Source organism: Musca vetustissima, unplaced genomic scaffold (assembly GCF_032173495.1).
Source record: "Musca vetustissima isolate MV318-11 ecotype Yass unplaced genomic scaffold, APGP_CSIRO_Mvet_v1 utg67558, whole genome shotgun sequence".
Classification (NCBI taxonomy): domain Eukaryota; kingdom Metazoa; phylum Arthropoda; class Insecta; order Diptera; family Muscidae; genus Musca; species Musca vetustissima.
This window is the reverse complement of record NW_026887235.1, coordinates 5,023-20,083: the sequence shown is the minus strand read 5'-3', so window position 1 is coordinate 20,083 and position 15,061 is coordinate 5,023. Positions and strand designations below refer to the sequence as shown.

The following is a 15,061-nucleotide window of genomic DNA, read 5'->3' as shown; positions in this document are numbered from 1 at the left end:
ATTTCGAAATAATGGCCTCTGGAATCCAAATGCGGAAAAATTCTAAATATTTTGCTAATTTGGGTATTTGTCTTCGCTGGGTCATATCTCCGGTAATTCAGGAGATACATCCCTCAATTTACATCAGTGTAGAGATTATATATTCAGTTTTCAAAATTATATGGTTTCAATTAAATGTACCAAATACTTTCGAAGTTATGGCCCCACGGAACTCATTGCAGAAAAAAGCAAATATTTAGCTAATATGGGTTTTTGTCTTCACTGAATCATATCTCCGGCAGTTCGTGAGATATACCGCCAATTTACATCATAGTAGAGATTATGTATTCCGTTTTCAAAATTATGTAGTTTCAAATTAATCCACCAAACACTTCTGATGTTATGACCTCACGGAAATTTAGGAAATTGTGTTGACTGGGTCATATCTTATAAATTTACTTTAGTATAGAGGCAAAATATTCAGCTTTTAAACCTATGCCGCTTTGTTAAAACGATCAAAATACCTCCGATGTTACGGACTCGAGGAACTCATGGCAGAAGAAATCTCACGATGTTGCAAATTTGGGTAATAGTGTTCACAGGGTCATATCTTATAAAATTCGGGAGATACAACAACAAATTTTGCTCTAGTACAGAGGTAAGGCATTCAGTTTTCTACATAATGTCGTTTCAATTAAATGCACCGAATACTTCCGAAGTTATGACCCTAAGAGTCCTATTGCGGAAAAATATCAAATATTTAGCAAATTTGGGTATTTGTGTTCCCTGGTTCATATCTCAGATAGTTCTCGATATATATCGATAAATCTATACCAGTACAGAGTTAAGTGGTCGTAGACTCATAAACTGGGCGTTTTATCAAAATACTACGGACCCGTCCGATGTTATGCCTTCAAGATGTCCATAACGCAAAAATACTAAATATTCTGCAAATTTGGATTTTCATGTTCGCTGGGTGATATCTCGGGCAGATTTCGAGATATATCTATAAATTCATACCAGTATGCAGGTATGGGATTGTAGATTCAGAATCTGGTTGTTTCCCTAAAATACTTCGAACCTATCCGAAAATATTGTCTCTAAAAACCAATTACGGAAAATAACCAACTATTTTGGAAATTTGGTTAGTCATGTTTATGGGTCATATCTCAGATAGTTCTCAAGATACATTGACAAATCTGTACCAGGACAGAGATATGATTATGGTTTGTGAATTCAGAATCACTTCATTTCGTTAAAATTCTCCAAACCCGTCCAAAGTTATGGTTATGACAAACCAATTACGGAAAAACACCAAATATGTTGTAAATTTGGTTATTCATATTCGATGGTTCATATCTTGGATATTTCCCGGTATATGTACTGACAAATCTACATCGGTACAGATATATGAGACCGTAGATTCAGAATCTGTTCATTTCATTAATATACCACTAGCCCCTTCGAAGTTATGGCATCTAGAGGTCCATTACGAAAAAATACCAAATACTTAGCAAATTTGGGGGTACATGTTCAATGGTTCATATATCGGATAGTTAGTGGGATACATCGACAAATCTATACTAGTGTAGAGATATGGGGTTGAAGACTTAGAATCTGTTCGGTTCATTAATATACTACGAACCACTTCGAAGTTAGGGCTTCTAGAGATCCATTACGGAAAAATACGAAATACTTAGCAAAGTCTGGTAATCATGTTCAATGGTTCATATCTCGAATAGTTAGTGGGATACATCGGCAAATTTATACTTGTGTAGAGATATGAGGCCGTAGATTCAGAATCTGTTCGGTTCATTAATATACTACAAACCACTTCGAAGTTATGGCTTCTAGAGATCCATTACGGAAAAATCCCAAATACTTTGCAAATTCTGGTATTCATGTTCACTGGTTCATATCTCGGATAGAGATATGAGGTCATGGATTCTCAATCAGGTTGTTTCATTAATATATTCCAAGCCCGCCTGAAGTTATGGTCTCTAGAGTCGCATTACGAAAAAATACCAAATATTTTGTAAATTTAGGTATTCGTGTTCATTGGGTCATATCTCGGATAGTTCTCGAGATATATCAATAAATCTGTACTAGGACAGAGATATGAGTTTGTGTATTATAATCTGGCCGTTCCATTAATATACTCAAAGCCCGCCTCATGTTATGGCCTCTAGAAACTCATTACGAAAAAATACCAAATATTTTGTAAATTTGGGTATTCACGTTCATTGGGTCATATTTCGGATAGTTCTCGAAATCGACAACGCGACTTCAGTGTAAAGATATGAGGTCATGGATTCCGAATCATGTCTTTTCATTAAAATACTCCGAACCTGTCAGCTGTTATGGCTTATCGAAACTCATTACGAAAAAATTCTAAATATTTTGTAAATTTGGGTATTCATGTTCACTGGTTCATATATCGGATAGTTTGTGGGATATATCGTCAAATCTATACTAGTGTAGAGATATGAGGTCATGGATTCAGAATCAGATCATTTCATTAAAATACTCCGAACCATTCCGATGTTACGGCCTCTCGAAGCTCATTACGCAAAAATACCGAATATTTTTTGAATTTGAGTATTGAAGTTCTTTGTGTCATATCTTGGATAGATCTGGAGATACATCGATAAATTTGTACCAGGATAGATATATGAGTTTGTGGATTCGTAATATGGTCGTTCCATTAATATATTCTAAGCCCTCCCAAAGTTATGGCCTCTCGAATCCCATTACGCAAAAATACCAACTATTTTGTAAATTTGGGTATTCATGTTCTCAGGGCCATGTCTCGGCTAACTCCTGAGATATACCACGAAAAATTTATACCTATATAAAAGTAAATTAATGTGCTTTCAAAATCCAAACACTTTCTTTATATACTACCAAAATATCTGAAGTTATGGGCCCGAGAAACACAGTGCGGAAGAATATTTATATTACACAAATTTGGGTATTATAGTTCGATGGGTCATATTTCTGGTATTTTTTGACATATATGAAAAATATTTACATCAGTGAGTAGATATAATCTTCCGCTTTAATATTCATGCAGGTTCATAAAGATATACAGAACATTTCCGAAGTTATGACCTCCAGATTAGCATTACGCAAAAATTTTGGAAATTTTATAATTTTGGGTAATTGGCTTCAGTTATCCATAGCTTGGGTAGTTCGAGGGATATTACCAAAAATATTACTTTATTAGAAATGTAGGATAACCTACGTTCATAATTAAGTCATTTCATCAAGATCGAATGATCTCGTATGAAGTTATGGCCTCCAGATTAGCAATACGCTAAATTACTTTAAATTGTATAAATTTGGGTAAATGGTTTCCGGTCTCCATAGATCAGGTAGTTCGTGAGATATATCAAAAAGCATTACTTTGTTGAAAAGATTGGATAATTTACGTTCATTATCAACTCTTTTTTTATCAAGATCCACCGTTCCGGTATGAAGTTAGAGCCTTCAGAATATCATTACGAAAAAATAGTTAAACTTTCATAAATTTTGGGTAATTGGCTTCAGTTCTTCATATCTAGGGTAGTTAGTCGGATATATCCAAACTCAATAATTTTTGGACTGTACAATCTACTTTTGAAGTCAGGACTGTACAATCTACTTTTGAAGTCAAGTCGTTTCATCAAGATCAAGCGATCAGTTACGAAGTTATGGCCTCCAGAATACCATTACGCAAAAATACTTAAAATGTTATAAATTTGGGTAATTGGCTTCAGTTCTCCATATCTCGTGTAGTTAGTGAGATATATCAAAAAACTCTAATTTATTGAGAAGATGGGACAATCTACTTTCGGATTCAAGTCGTTTTATCAATAGATTCCGAACACATACGAAGTTATGCCGCCCGAAAGGACTGTACGCAATAATAGAAAAAAATATGCAAATTTTTGTACATGTATTCACTGGAGCATATCTTGACTATTTGATGAGGTACATTAAAGAACCGTATATCAGTGTAAAGGGGAAAATATCGTCTATGAAAATATAGTACACATTATCAAGATCCGCATATCCGATATGAAGTTATGATCTCCAGAATACCATTACTCAGACATACTTAAAATTTTATAAATTTGGGTAATTGATTTCCGTTGTCCACAACTCGGGTAGTAAGGTGGATATATACAAGAATATTACTGCTTTGGATAGAGAGGATACTGTACATTCATAATCAAGTCGTTTCATCTAAATACATCGATTACACACGAAGTTATGCCGCCCGAAATGACTGTGCGCAAGAATAGCAAATAGCATGCAAATTGCGGTATATGTATTCACTGGATCATATCTTGGCTATTTGATGAGGTACATTAAAGTACCGTACATCAGAGTAAAGAGGGAAGTCTCGTCTTTATGTTATGTTTATGTTACATTTTATCAAGATCCACTTATCCGATATGAAGTTATGACCTCCAGAATACCATTACGCAAAAATACTTAACATTTTATAAATTTGGGTAATTGGCTTCCGTTCTCCATAGCTCGGGTAGTTCGTGAGATATAGTAGAAATTCATTACTTTTTTGGAAAGATGAAATCATCTACGTTCACAATCAAGACGTTTTATCAAAATACACCGATTACATACGAAGTTCTACCGCCCGAAGAGACTATGCGCAAGAATAGCCAAATATATACCAATTTCGGTACGGGTGTTCATTGAGTCATATCATGGGTATTTGATGAGGTACATTAAAGAACCGTATATCAGAGTAAAGAGGATAGTCTCGTCTTTCAATTTATATTACATTTTATCAAGATCAATCTCTCCGATATGTAGTTCTGACCTCCAGAATACCATTACGCAAAAATACTTAACATTTTATAAATTTGGGTAATTGGCCTCAGTTCTCCATAGCTTGGGTAGTTAGTGAGATATTTACAAAATATTACTTTTTTTTGGGAAGATAGAGTAATCTACGTTCATATTCAAGTCGTTTCATCGAAATACACTGATTACACACGAAGTTATGCCACCCGAAAGACCTGTGCTCCAGAATAGCAAAAAATATGCAAATTTTGGTATGTGTGTTTATTAGGTCATATCTTGGGTATTTGATGGGGTACATTAAAGTACCGTATATCAAAGTAAAGAGGATGGTCTCATCTATTAAAATATATAGCATTTTATTTTGATACCCTTTTATCTTTTCGAGGTGTGGCCTCATGAAATTGAACTTTCCCCATATATATTTTTAGAGCTTGCTATAAAAATATATAGAACGATTTTACTATCATAATAAATATTTATTGCAAATAGCCAGCATACCTTAACCCTTTCTATTACCGAGCAAATGTAACAACTTTCCCTTTTTATTCCATCCCTTCCAGCTATCGGAATTTCCCCCCCTTCCCCTCTATAGTTAGGATAACAAGGCTTATAAAAATAGTTTATCTGTATGATTTGCCATTCAATATCTATTTTTTATGATTGACCGGATAAACTTTTACTGCGGTATTTATAAATTACTACATATAACCAAACTCACACACACACACACATTCGCATACAATGCAATTAATTTCTACATACACGCTCACATATGCATAGCCCTTGGCAATAGAAGAATACATTCATGGTCGAATTTTAATCAACATAAAATCGATTTTCATAACTATGCAAAATAGTTAAGCCTGTGGCAAAACAATTATAACTACAACAACTACAATTAGAACCCAAACCATTACAACTACAATTAGAACCCAAACTGCAGCGAGTAATGGAATTTTTGGAATTCAGTTTGAGGCTATAATTTACATGGTAATTGGATAGCAGCATCAATTCTTTGGATAAATGGATGGATGATGATTGGAAAGGGTTTATTTGTGGTTACCACTACAAATTTTCTTTGAGTGTAGTTTAAATTTTTTTTTTGTTTGTTTAACAAACAATTACACTTTTGTTTTTTTTTTCTCTCAAACCTTTGATTAGGCTAAATTACAAAGCATCTGAACTCACACATAAATTGTGAGCGAAATCTGAAAAATGATAGCAGAATTCTAATAGCAGCACCCAAGTGCAGCGATTTTGTACCCAAAAGACCTTTGGAAATAGAATAGAGTGTTCGCGGCATTGGAAAAATAATTTTAAAAAATCCACGCCTGAGGATAGTCTTTGAAAATTTTATTTTAAAAAATCCACGTCTGAGGATAGTCTTTGAAATTTTTATTTTAAAAAATCCACGCCTGAGGATAGTCTTTGAAAATTTTATTTTAAAAAATCCACGCCCTTCTAAAGTCCTTTAAAATTTTATTTTAAAGAATCCACGCCTTTCTAAAGTCCTTTAAAATTTTATTTTAAAAAATCCACGCCTTAGTCTTTGAAAAAAAAAAATCCACGCCTGAGGATAGTCTTTAAAAAAATAAATTTAAAAAATCCACGCCTGAGGATAGTCTTTGAAAATTGTATTTTAAAAAACCCACGCCTGAGGATAGTCTTTGAAAAGTTTATTTTTAAAAATCCACGCCTGAGGATAGGCTGTGAAAATTATATTTTAAAAAATCCACGCCTTGGGATAGTCTTTGAAAATTTTATTTTAAAAAATCCACGCCTTGGGATAGTCTTTGAAAATTTTATTTTAAAAAATCCACGCCTTGGGATAGTCTTTGAAAATTTTATTTTAAAAAATCCACGCCTGGGCCTCTTGTTACAGAACGGTTGTTCAATAAGCCGAGCTTAAAAAAGATTTCCAAGTCGGTCTTGTGCGCATTTCCGCCAATTGGAAAGACCACGTTCCAAGATGTTATTTTCTATTTGGTCTTTCCATCTGATTCGTGGCCTTCCCCTTCTACGGGAACCATCAGTAGGCTCGCTTTTATATGTCTTTTGAGCTTTTTATGGCCTAGCCATCGTAGTCGCTGCAGCTCAATACGACTGACTATGTCAATGTCCGCGTATAAATTGTAAAGCTCGTGGTTCATTCGACGCCGATATTCAACATCGACGCAGATCGGGCCGTAGAGAATTTTTCTTTCATACACCCCAAAAGCTGCCTCATCTGCTTGCGCAAGTACCCATGCTTCAGATCCATATACCAGCACGGGTAGTATCAGCGTCTTGTAAAGTGTGAGTTTGGTCTGGCGGGAGGTGGCCTTGTCTCTAAACTGGTTACTTAGAACATAGTAGCATCTATTGGCCATCACAATCCAATACGACTGACTATGTCGATGTCCGCGTATAAATTGTAAAGCTCGTGGTTCATTCGAGATCGGCCCGTAGATCTTTCGCTAATTTTTTCTTTCAAACACCCCAAGAGCTGCCTCATCTGCTTGCGCAAGTACTCATGCTTCAGATCCATATGACAGCACGGGTAGTATCAGCGTTTTGTAAAGTGTGAGTTTGGCCTGGCGGAAGGTGGCCTTGTTTCTAAACTGCTTACTTAGACCATAGTAGCATCTGTTGGCCAACACAATCCATCTCCGTATTTCGAAACTGATGTAATTCGTTTTATTTATGGCGGTACCAAGGTATATCAAATTTTTGACTACCTCGAAGCTGAAGTTCTCAAGTTCCAGAGTTGATCCGAGTCTACTGGACGTCATGCGCGTTGATACCATCGTGGTCTTCATGTCGTTTACTGCCAGACCCTCTTTGGCAGGCTCCTTCTCAATTTGTTGAAAGGTGGCTGTTACCGCTCGCAATGTTCGACCCATTATATCGATGTCATCGGCGTAGACGATTAACATGCCTTGTTTGGTGTACAGAGTGACATTTCTGTTCACCTTTGTGTCGCGTATGGCCTTTTCCAGCAGGATGTTAAAAAGATCACACGACAATCCTTCACCTTGTCTGAATCCTCGTTCGGTATTAACGGGCTCCGATAGGTCCTTTCCGACTTTAACTGCTGCCTTTGTGCCACTTAAAGTTATCCTGCATAGCCGTCTAAATTTTGCAGGAATGTCGAACGTAGACATGGCTTTAAACACCTCTGAACGGATTGGGCTGTCAAATGCGGCTTTATAGTCTACGAATAGGTGGTATGTGTCGATGTGTTTTTCGTGGGTCTTTTCCAGAATTTGTCGCAGAGTGAAAATCTGGTCAATGGTGGATTTGCCAGGTCTGAAGCCGCATTGGTATGGTTCAATAATGTCATTGACCATTGGCTTCAGTCGTTCACACAGCACATTGGATAACATTTTATATGCGGTGGGAAGAATGCTAATTCCTCTATAGTCGGCACATATCTCTCTGTCTTGTCTCCTTTTTTGTGCACGGGACACAGAATGCTGAGGTTCTAATCATTGGGCATGCATTCCTCTAGCCAAATTGTACTAATCATCTGGTGCATGCTCCTGACCAGCATCTGACCACCAGCCTGAATAGTTCAGCTGGTAACCCGTCGGCTCCTGCTGTTTTATTGTTCTTCAGCCGATTAATTGCTTTTATGACCTCATCTTGGCTAGGTGGTATACACTCTATACCATCATCTCTTATTGGTTCTGGGGTATCTTCTTCACCGCCACTATTTGATACCAGAAGCTTTTCAATATGCTCCTTCCAGATCCTCAGAACGCTGTCTGTATCTCTCACCAGGTTTCCTTCTTCATCTCTACAGGAGGATTTGCCTGCACCAAAACCTTCGGTTTGGTGTTTTGGTAAAATTTCCGGACTTCATTCTGATTCCTGTACATCTCGATTTGCTCACGCTCAAGTTTTTATTGTTCATTCTTCTTTTTTTCTGAAAACACGTTTCTCCTCTCTCCTTTTCTCCCGATAATTCTCCATGGCATTACGTGTTGCTACTGTCTACAGGGTTGTCCTAAACGCTGCATTTTTCTCTTCAGTAGCATTACGACACTCCTGATCGTACCATGGGTTTCTTGGTGGTGGTTTTTGGTACCCAAGTGTTGCTTTTGCTGCAGTTTGTAGGGAGTGGGAAATTCTCTGCCATTGTGCTTCTATACTATTATCGGGACAAGAATTGCTTTCGTCGAGCAGGTGGGTAAGTTGAGCAAAGTAGGCCTCGGCTACCTGTTGTGTTTGCAGCTTTTCGACGTCGAGTTTCCGTGTTGTATTAGATCGCACCTTTGTTGCAACATTAAGACGGGTGCGAACCTTGGCTGCTACAAGGTAGTGGTTCGAATCGTTATTCGCTCCTCGGATCGATCGAACATCTGATACACTGGATGAATGCCTTCCGTCTATCACGACACTATAAATTTGATTTCTCGTTGCTTGATCAGGAGAAATCCAAGTGGCCTTGTGTATATCGAGATGCGTGAACCTGGTGCTGCGAACTACAAATGTTTTTTGCTGCCGCGAAGTCAATCAACCTCATGCCGTTGTCGGATGTTTCTTCATGAAGGCTGAATTTTCCAACGGCGGGGCCAAAGATATTTTCTCTTCCGATTTTTGCATTAAAATCTCCTAGCAGAAATTTAATGTCTTGGTCAGGACAGCGATCATCATATGCTGTTTCTAGGCGCTCGTAAAATATATATTCGGCCTACTCATCTTTGTCTTCGGTCGGAGCATGGGCGCAAATAAGACTGACGGTAGAAGAACTTCGCTTCTATGCGGATTATAGCAATTCGCTTATCTACTGGAGTGAATCTGGAGGCGAGGTCTTTTATTCTCCTGTTAACCATAAATCCGCATTCAAATTCATGTCTCGTTTCATGGCAGCTATAATACAGGGCGTAATCATCTGATTTACTTACTTGCCTTTCCATCGCATTTCCTGTAAGGCAATAATATCGGCTTTGTCTAATACACTTGAGTACATCCGCCAAAGCGAAAACTGCGCCTGTTCTGTACAAGGTGCGCACATTCCAAGTGCGGATTCGTGCAGATCGTGTTCCTTTATACGTATGCGGGGGTCATCAACATTAAGGGGGTTTGGTTTTCGTTTTCTTTGCTTTTTCATAGTAGGTTCGGTTTTCCGAGTGTGGGCAACTAACCCGACGCCTCAACCCATTTTTTTATAGTTGTTATGGGTGAACTTGAGGCACATATTAGCTCACTATTTCAACGGGTGATGAAAAGAGCTATCCCAGGTGACACCGCGGGGAGGTCAGTGTCCACAATTGAGTTGAAAGAGGCACCAAGATAAGCCTGGACTTCGCCATGTTAAAGCCAATCCGATCCGTTGCTTGGAATCTATCATCTCCTACGTCTAAGGCTATGCATTAAAAAAGAATAAAAAATTCCACACATTTTGCATACCACCCTATTAAATAATTTACACCTTTGCCGTTCTGAGAAATATTTCAAGAGTATGCGAATAATTTCTTGGAATTTTGTGATTTGTTTATGGTCGGAATTTTTTGTGCTTCTCATGATTGTGATTTATTTGTTTACAAATCAATGAGCATGTAAATGAGAGGAGACCATTCAAGGTCATATCAAATTTACTAACCATGGACTTGGGTGCGTATGACTAGTGTCAACATGTATACGCACCCAGTATTTGGCAATTATTTTTACGGGTTGCTTGCAATATTTTTAATTTTTTCGAAGTAAAATCGTTTCTCCCCTCTTCTTTTCTACCGATAATTCTCCATCACGTGTTGCTACTGTCTGCAGGGTTGCCCTATATGCTGCGTTTTTCACATCAGTAGCATTACGACACTCCTGATCGTCCCATGGCTTCCTTGGTGGTGGTTTTTGGTACTCGTGCAATTTTTTTTCCTCGAGTGTAACCTGTCACATTGTAAATTGTGTGAATGACTGTCAGTCACTCGCACACATACACACACTGAGAAAGCGTTGAAGCACCCAAACCCACTTGAATTTCTATGCGGTTTATTCGAAAAATATTTGTTCGCTAGTTAGTGAGTGGCCTCATAAACACTAAGCGGAATAACTGACTATTGTTTCAAAGTTTCTGTTTTTTTGATCGTGCGGAATTTTCGAAATATCGTGGAAAAAATGTTAAAACATCTATTCATCTTAAGTGTGGTCATAGCCTATTGTTATGGTTTCGGACAATTTCATATGAAAAAATATACTCCGCCTGTGGATTCGGATGAAGAAGCCACCAATAGTGTGCTAAGTAAGGCAGAGAGATTTCTGGAATCGTGGACTCGAATTATTTGTTTCAATTTATTTAGGAACCTATCGCCGCTGCCTGTGGGAACAATCGAAATCATTGCCACGCCGCCTGGTGCTGTTGAGTTTGTGCCAAAATTTATTTTGTGAAAATAATCATGTTGTAGCCAGATCCAGGTCTCTTTTTGTAGTCGAAAAGATGGCTAGACCCAACGAGTAGATATAGTTTCCAATTTAAAAAACAAAAAACCAAAACAAAATTCAAGTAGTTGCATGAAAAAAAAATATTCGATGTCGAAGTTGGAAAAATTGGGATTGGAAATGTGAGAAAAAATCGCAAGAAATTATCGTGGTACTCCTATGCGTATGAGTGGTGACAACACGTATACAACAAGGAGGTCTGATTGAAGAATTCATCTTTTAAAGGCTAAGCTCAGGCGTGGATTTTTTCAAATTAATTTTTCAATACCCCAACCCAGGTCTGGATTTGTTAAAATTAATTTTTCAATACCCCAACCAAGGCGTTAAAGACTATCCTTAGGCGTGGATATTTTAAAACTAAATTTTTCCAACTTCGTCATCCGAGAATTTGCCTATTTCCAGAATTTTTTATTAATTCCTATTTTTTTATTATTTTTTCCTTGTTGTTGAAAAAATCCGCACAGCTGCCTGGATATTTTACCCGACCAATGTGAACAGGGCGATGAGGAGGAGTTAATGTATAAACCCTTCCCGGATTGTTGCCCCGTCTACTGCAACCTGAAGCGCCGCATGCAACGTTTGAAGACCATGCACTTTCGTCATCGCCTGCTATTGGATCTACAGCGCCAGCAGGCAGCAGGAGGAACCAACCTACTGCTAAATGAATATGGCTTGGATAGTATATAGAATAGCTTCCGAGCAACTTATTTATTCAAAAACTCCAATATAAAGGACATCCTGAAGTTGTTTTCCTTCTTTTTCCAATAAAATTAAACTTCACATTCGATTAGCGTAAATGTCATATAAGGATCGTAGCACTTATCCTTTGTATTCCTTTCGCTTGCACAGCGTGTACCTCAATAAAGTTTGTCGTGTTGCTTTTGTTGTATTTATACACTGATTGCTATTAAATGCGTTTTTCATTTTGCCAAGGCAAAAGGGAAGGGAAAGGATAAAAACGACTATCAAGTGTCGGGCTAAAGGTAAGCTGTGTAAGTTCCTTACTTTCGCATATCCTTTTTATGCATTTTTAACTGAAGCCATACACCCACCTGCATGCTTGAGTTTTGCTGCACTTGGCGGTAGGTTGCTGGGGAAGTCAAGGAGCCGAAACCAGGAGCGTAGCAAAGGGGGATTGGAAACATATATCTAAATCTGAACCGAAACTTATCACACATCATTCTAGGCTCAATCCAGTGCGCTATGCCAAATTTCGTGCATATCGAAAGATATTTAGGGACTTTGGTGTACCATATACACAAAATAGGACGAAAATATATATGGGAGCTATATCTAAATCTGACTCGATTTTCACGAAACCCGGCAGACATCACTCTAGGCTCAATTCAGTACGCTGTGCCAAATTTCGTCCAAATCGAAAGATATATAGGGACTTTGGCATACCATTTACCTTAAATCGGACGAATATATATATGGGAGCTATATCTAAATCTGACCCGATTTTCACGAAACATCACTCTAGCCTAATTTCAGTACCTTATGTCAAATTTCGTGCAAATCGAAGGATATATAGGGACTTTGGTGCATCATTTACCTAAAATCGGACGAATATATATATGGGAGCTATATATAAATCTGAACCCATTTTCAGGAAATTTAACACCCATCATTCTAGACATAATTCAGGACACTATGGCAAATTTCGTGCAAATCGAAAGATATATAGGGTCTTTGGTGCACCATTTACATTAAATCGGACGAAAGTATATGTGGGAGCTATATCTAAATTTGAACCGATTTTTACGAAACTTAGCGCACATCATTCTAGACTCAATTCAGTACCCTATGCCAAATTTCGTCCAAATCGAAAGATATATAGTGACTTTGGTGCACCATTTACCTTAAATCGGATGAAAATGTATATGGGGGCTATATCTAAGTCTGGACAGATTTTCACGAAACTTGGCAGACATCGATCTAGGCTCAATTCAGTACGTTATGTCAAATTTCGTCCAAATCGAAAGATATGTATGGACATTGGTGCCCCATATGCACAAAATCGGACGAAAATATATATGGGAGCTATACCTAAATCGGAGCCGATTTTCTCGAAGATTAACACACATTATTCTACCCTTAATTCAGTATGCTGTGCCAAATTTTGTGCAAATCGAATGATATATAGGGCCTTTGGTGCACCATTTACATAAAATCGGACGAAACTATATGTGAAAGCTATATCTAAATCTGGACCAATTTTCACAAAACTTAGCACACTTCATTCTAGACTCAATTCAGTACGCTGTGTCAAATTTCGTGCAAATCGAAGGATATATAGGGACTTTGATGCACCATGTACTTTAAATCGGACGAAACTATATATAGGAGCTATATCTAAATCTAAACCGATTTTCACGAAACTTAGCAAACTTTATTCTAGACTCAATTCAGTACGCTGTGCAAAAATTTCGTGCAAATCGAAAGATTTGTAGGGACTTTGGTGTCCAATTTACCTTAAATCGGACGAAAATATATATGGGAGCTATATCTAAATCTGAACCGATTTTCACGAAACTTGGTAGACATCACTCTAGGCTCAATTCAATATGTTACGCCAAATTTCGTGCAAATCGAAGGATATATAGGGACTTTGGTGCACCATTAACCCTAAATCGGATGAAAATATATATGGGTGCTATATCGAAATCTGAACCGATTTGCTCGAAACTTGGCAGACATAATTCTAGGCTCAATTCATTACGCTATACCAAATTTCGTGCAAATCGAATGATATATAAGGACTTTGGGCACCATTTACCTTAAATCGGAGGAAAATATATACGGGACCTATATCTAAATCTGAACCGATTTTTAGGAAACTTAACACACATCATTCTAGACTCAATTCATGCCAAATTTCGTGCAAATCAAGAGATATATAGGGACCTTGGTACACCATATACATAAAATCGGACGAAATTATATATGGGAGCTATACGTAAATCTGAACCGATTTTCTCGAAACTTAGCGCACATCATTCTAGACTCAATTCGGTACGATATGCGAAATTTCGTGCAAATTGAGAGATATTTAGGGACTTTGGGGCACCATTTACATGAAATCGGACGAAACTATATATGGGAGCTATATCTAAATCTGGACCGATTTTCTCGAAACTTGGCAGACATCACTCTAGGCTTAATTCAGTACAATATGCCAAATTTCATGCAAATCGAAGGATATATAGGGTCTCTGGTGCACCATTTACATTAAATCGGACGAAAATATATATGGGAGCTATACCTAAATCTGAACCGATTTTCTCGAAACTTAACACACATTATTCTACCCTTAATTCAGTAAGTTATGCTAAATTTCGTGCAAATCGAAGAATATATAGGGTCTTTGGTGCCCCTTTTACATTAAATCGGACGAAAATTTATATGGGAGCTATATCTAAATCTGAACCGATTTTCACGAAACTTGGCATACGTCACTCTAGGGTCAATTCAGCGCGCTATGCCAAATTTCGTCCAAATCGAAAGATATATAGTGACTTTGGTGCACCATTTACCTTAAATCGGATGAAAATGTATATGGGGGCTATATCTAAGTCTGGACCGATTTTCACGAAACTTAGCAGACATCGATCTAGACTCAATTCAGTACGTTATGTCAAATTTCGTGCAAATCGAAAGATATGTAGGGACATTGGTGCCCCACATGCACAAAATCGGACGAAAATATATATGGGAGCTATACCTAAATCGGAACCGATTTTCTCGAAGATTAACACACATTATTCTACCCTTAATTCAGTATGCTGTGCCAAATTTTGTGCAAATCGAAAGATAAATAGGGTCTTTGGTGCACCATTTACATAAAATC

General features: G+C 37.5%; 1 protein-coding gene across 1 annotated transcript; it reads left to right on the top strand.

Moving 5' to 3' along the window:
• Positions 1–10,890: 10,890 nt before the first annotated feature.
• Positions 10,891–11,900, top strand: LOC133334821 (uncharacterized protein CG1552-like). The gene is made up of 3 exons (XM_061543136.1): positions 10,891–11,014; positions 11,073–11,187; positions 11,676–11,900. Exons 1-3 carry the CDS (start codon positions 10,891–10,893, stop codon positions 11,896–11,898), a joined length of 462 nt encoding a protein of 153 aa, XP_061399120.1. The 3' UTR covers positions 11,899–11,900.
• The last annotated feature ends 3,161 nt before the right edge of the window (positions 11,901–15,061 follow it).

Bases quoted from the DNA above. Each gene is read 5' to 3' on its own strand.
- LOC133334821 (XM_061543136.1), top strand. From the start codon at position 10,891: ATGTTAAAACATCTATTCATCTTAAGTGTGGTCATAGCCTATTGTTAT. The intron at 11,015-11,072 runs GTAAGGCAGAGA...CAATTTATTTAG, and splicing joins AGCCACCAATAGTGTGCTAA to GAACCTATCGCCGCTGCCTG. The intron at 11,188-11,675 runs GTCTCTTTTTGT...AAATCCGCACAG, and splicing joins CATGTTGTAGCCAGATCCAG to CTGCCTGGATATTTTACCCG.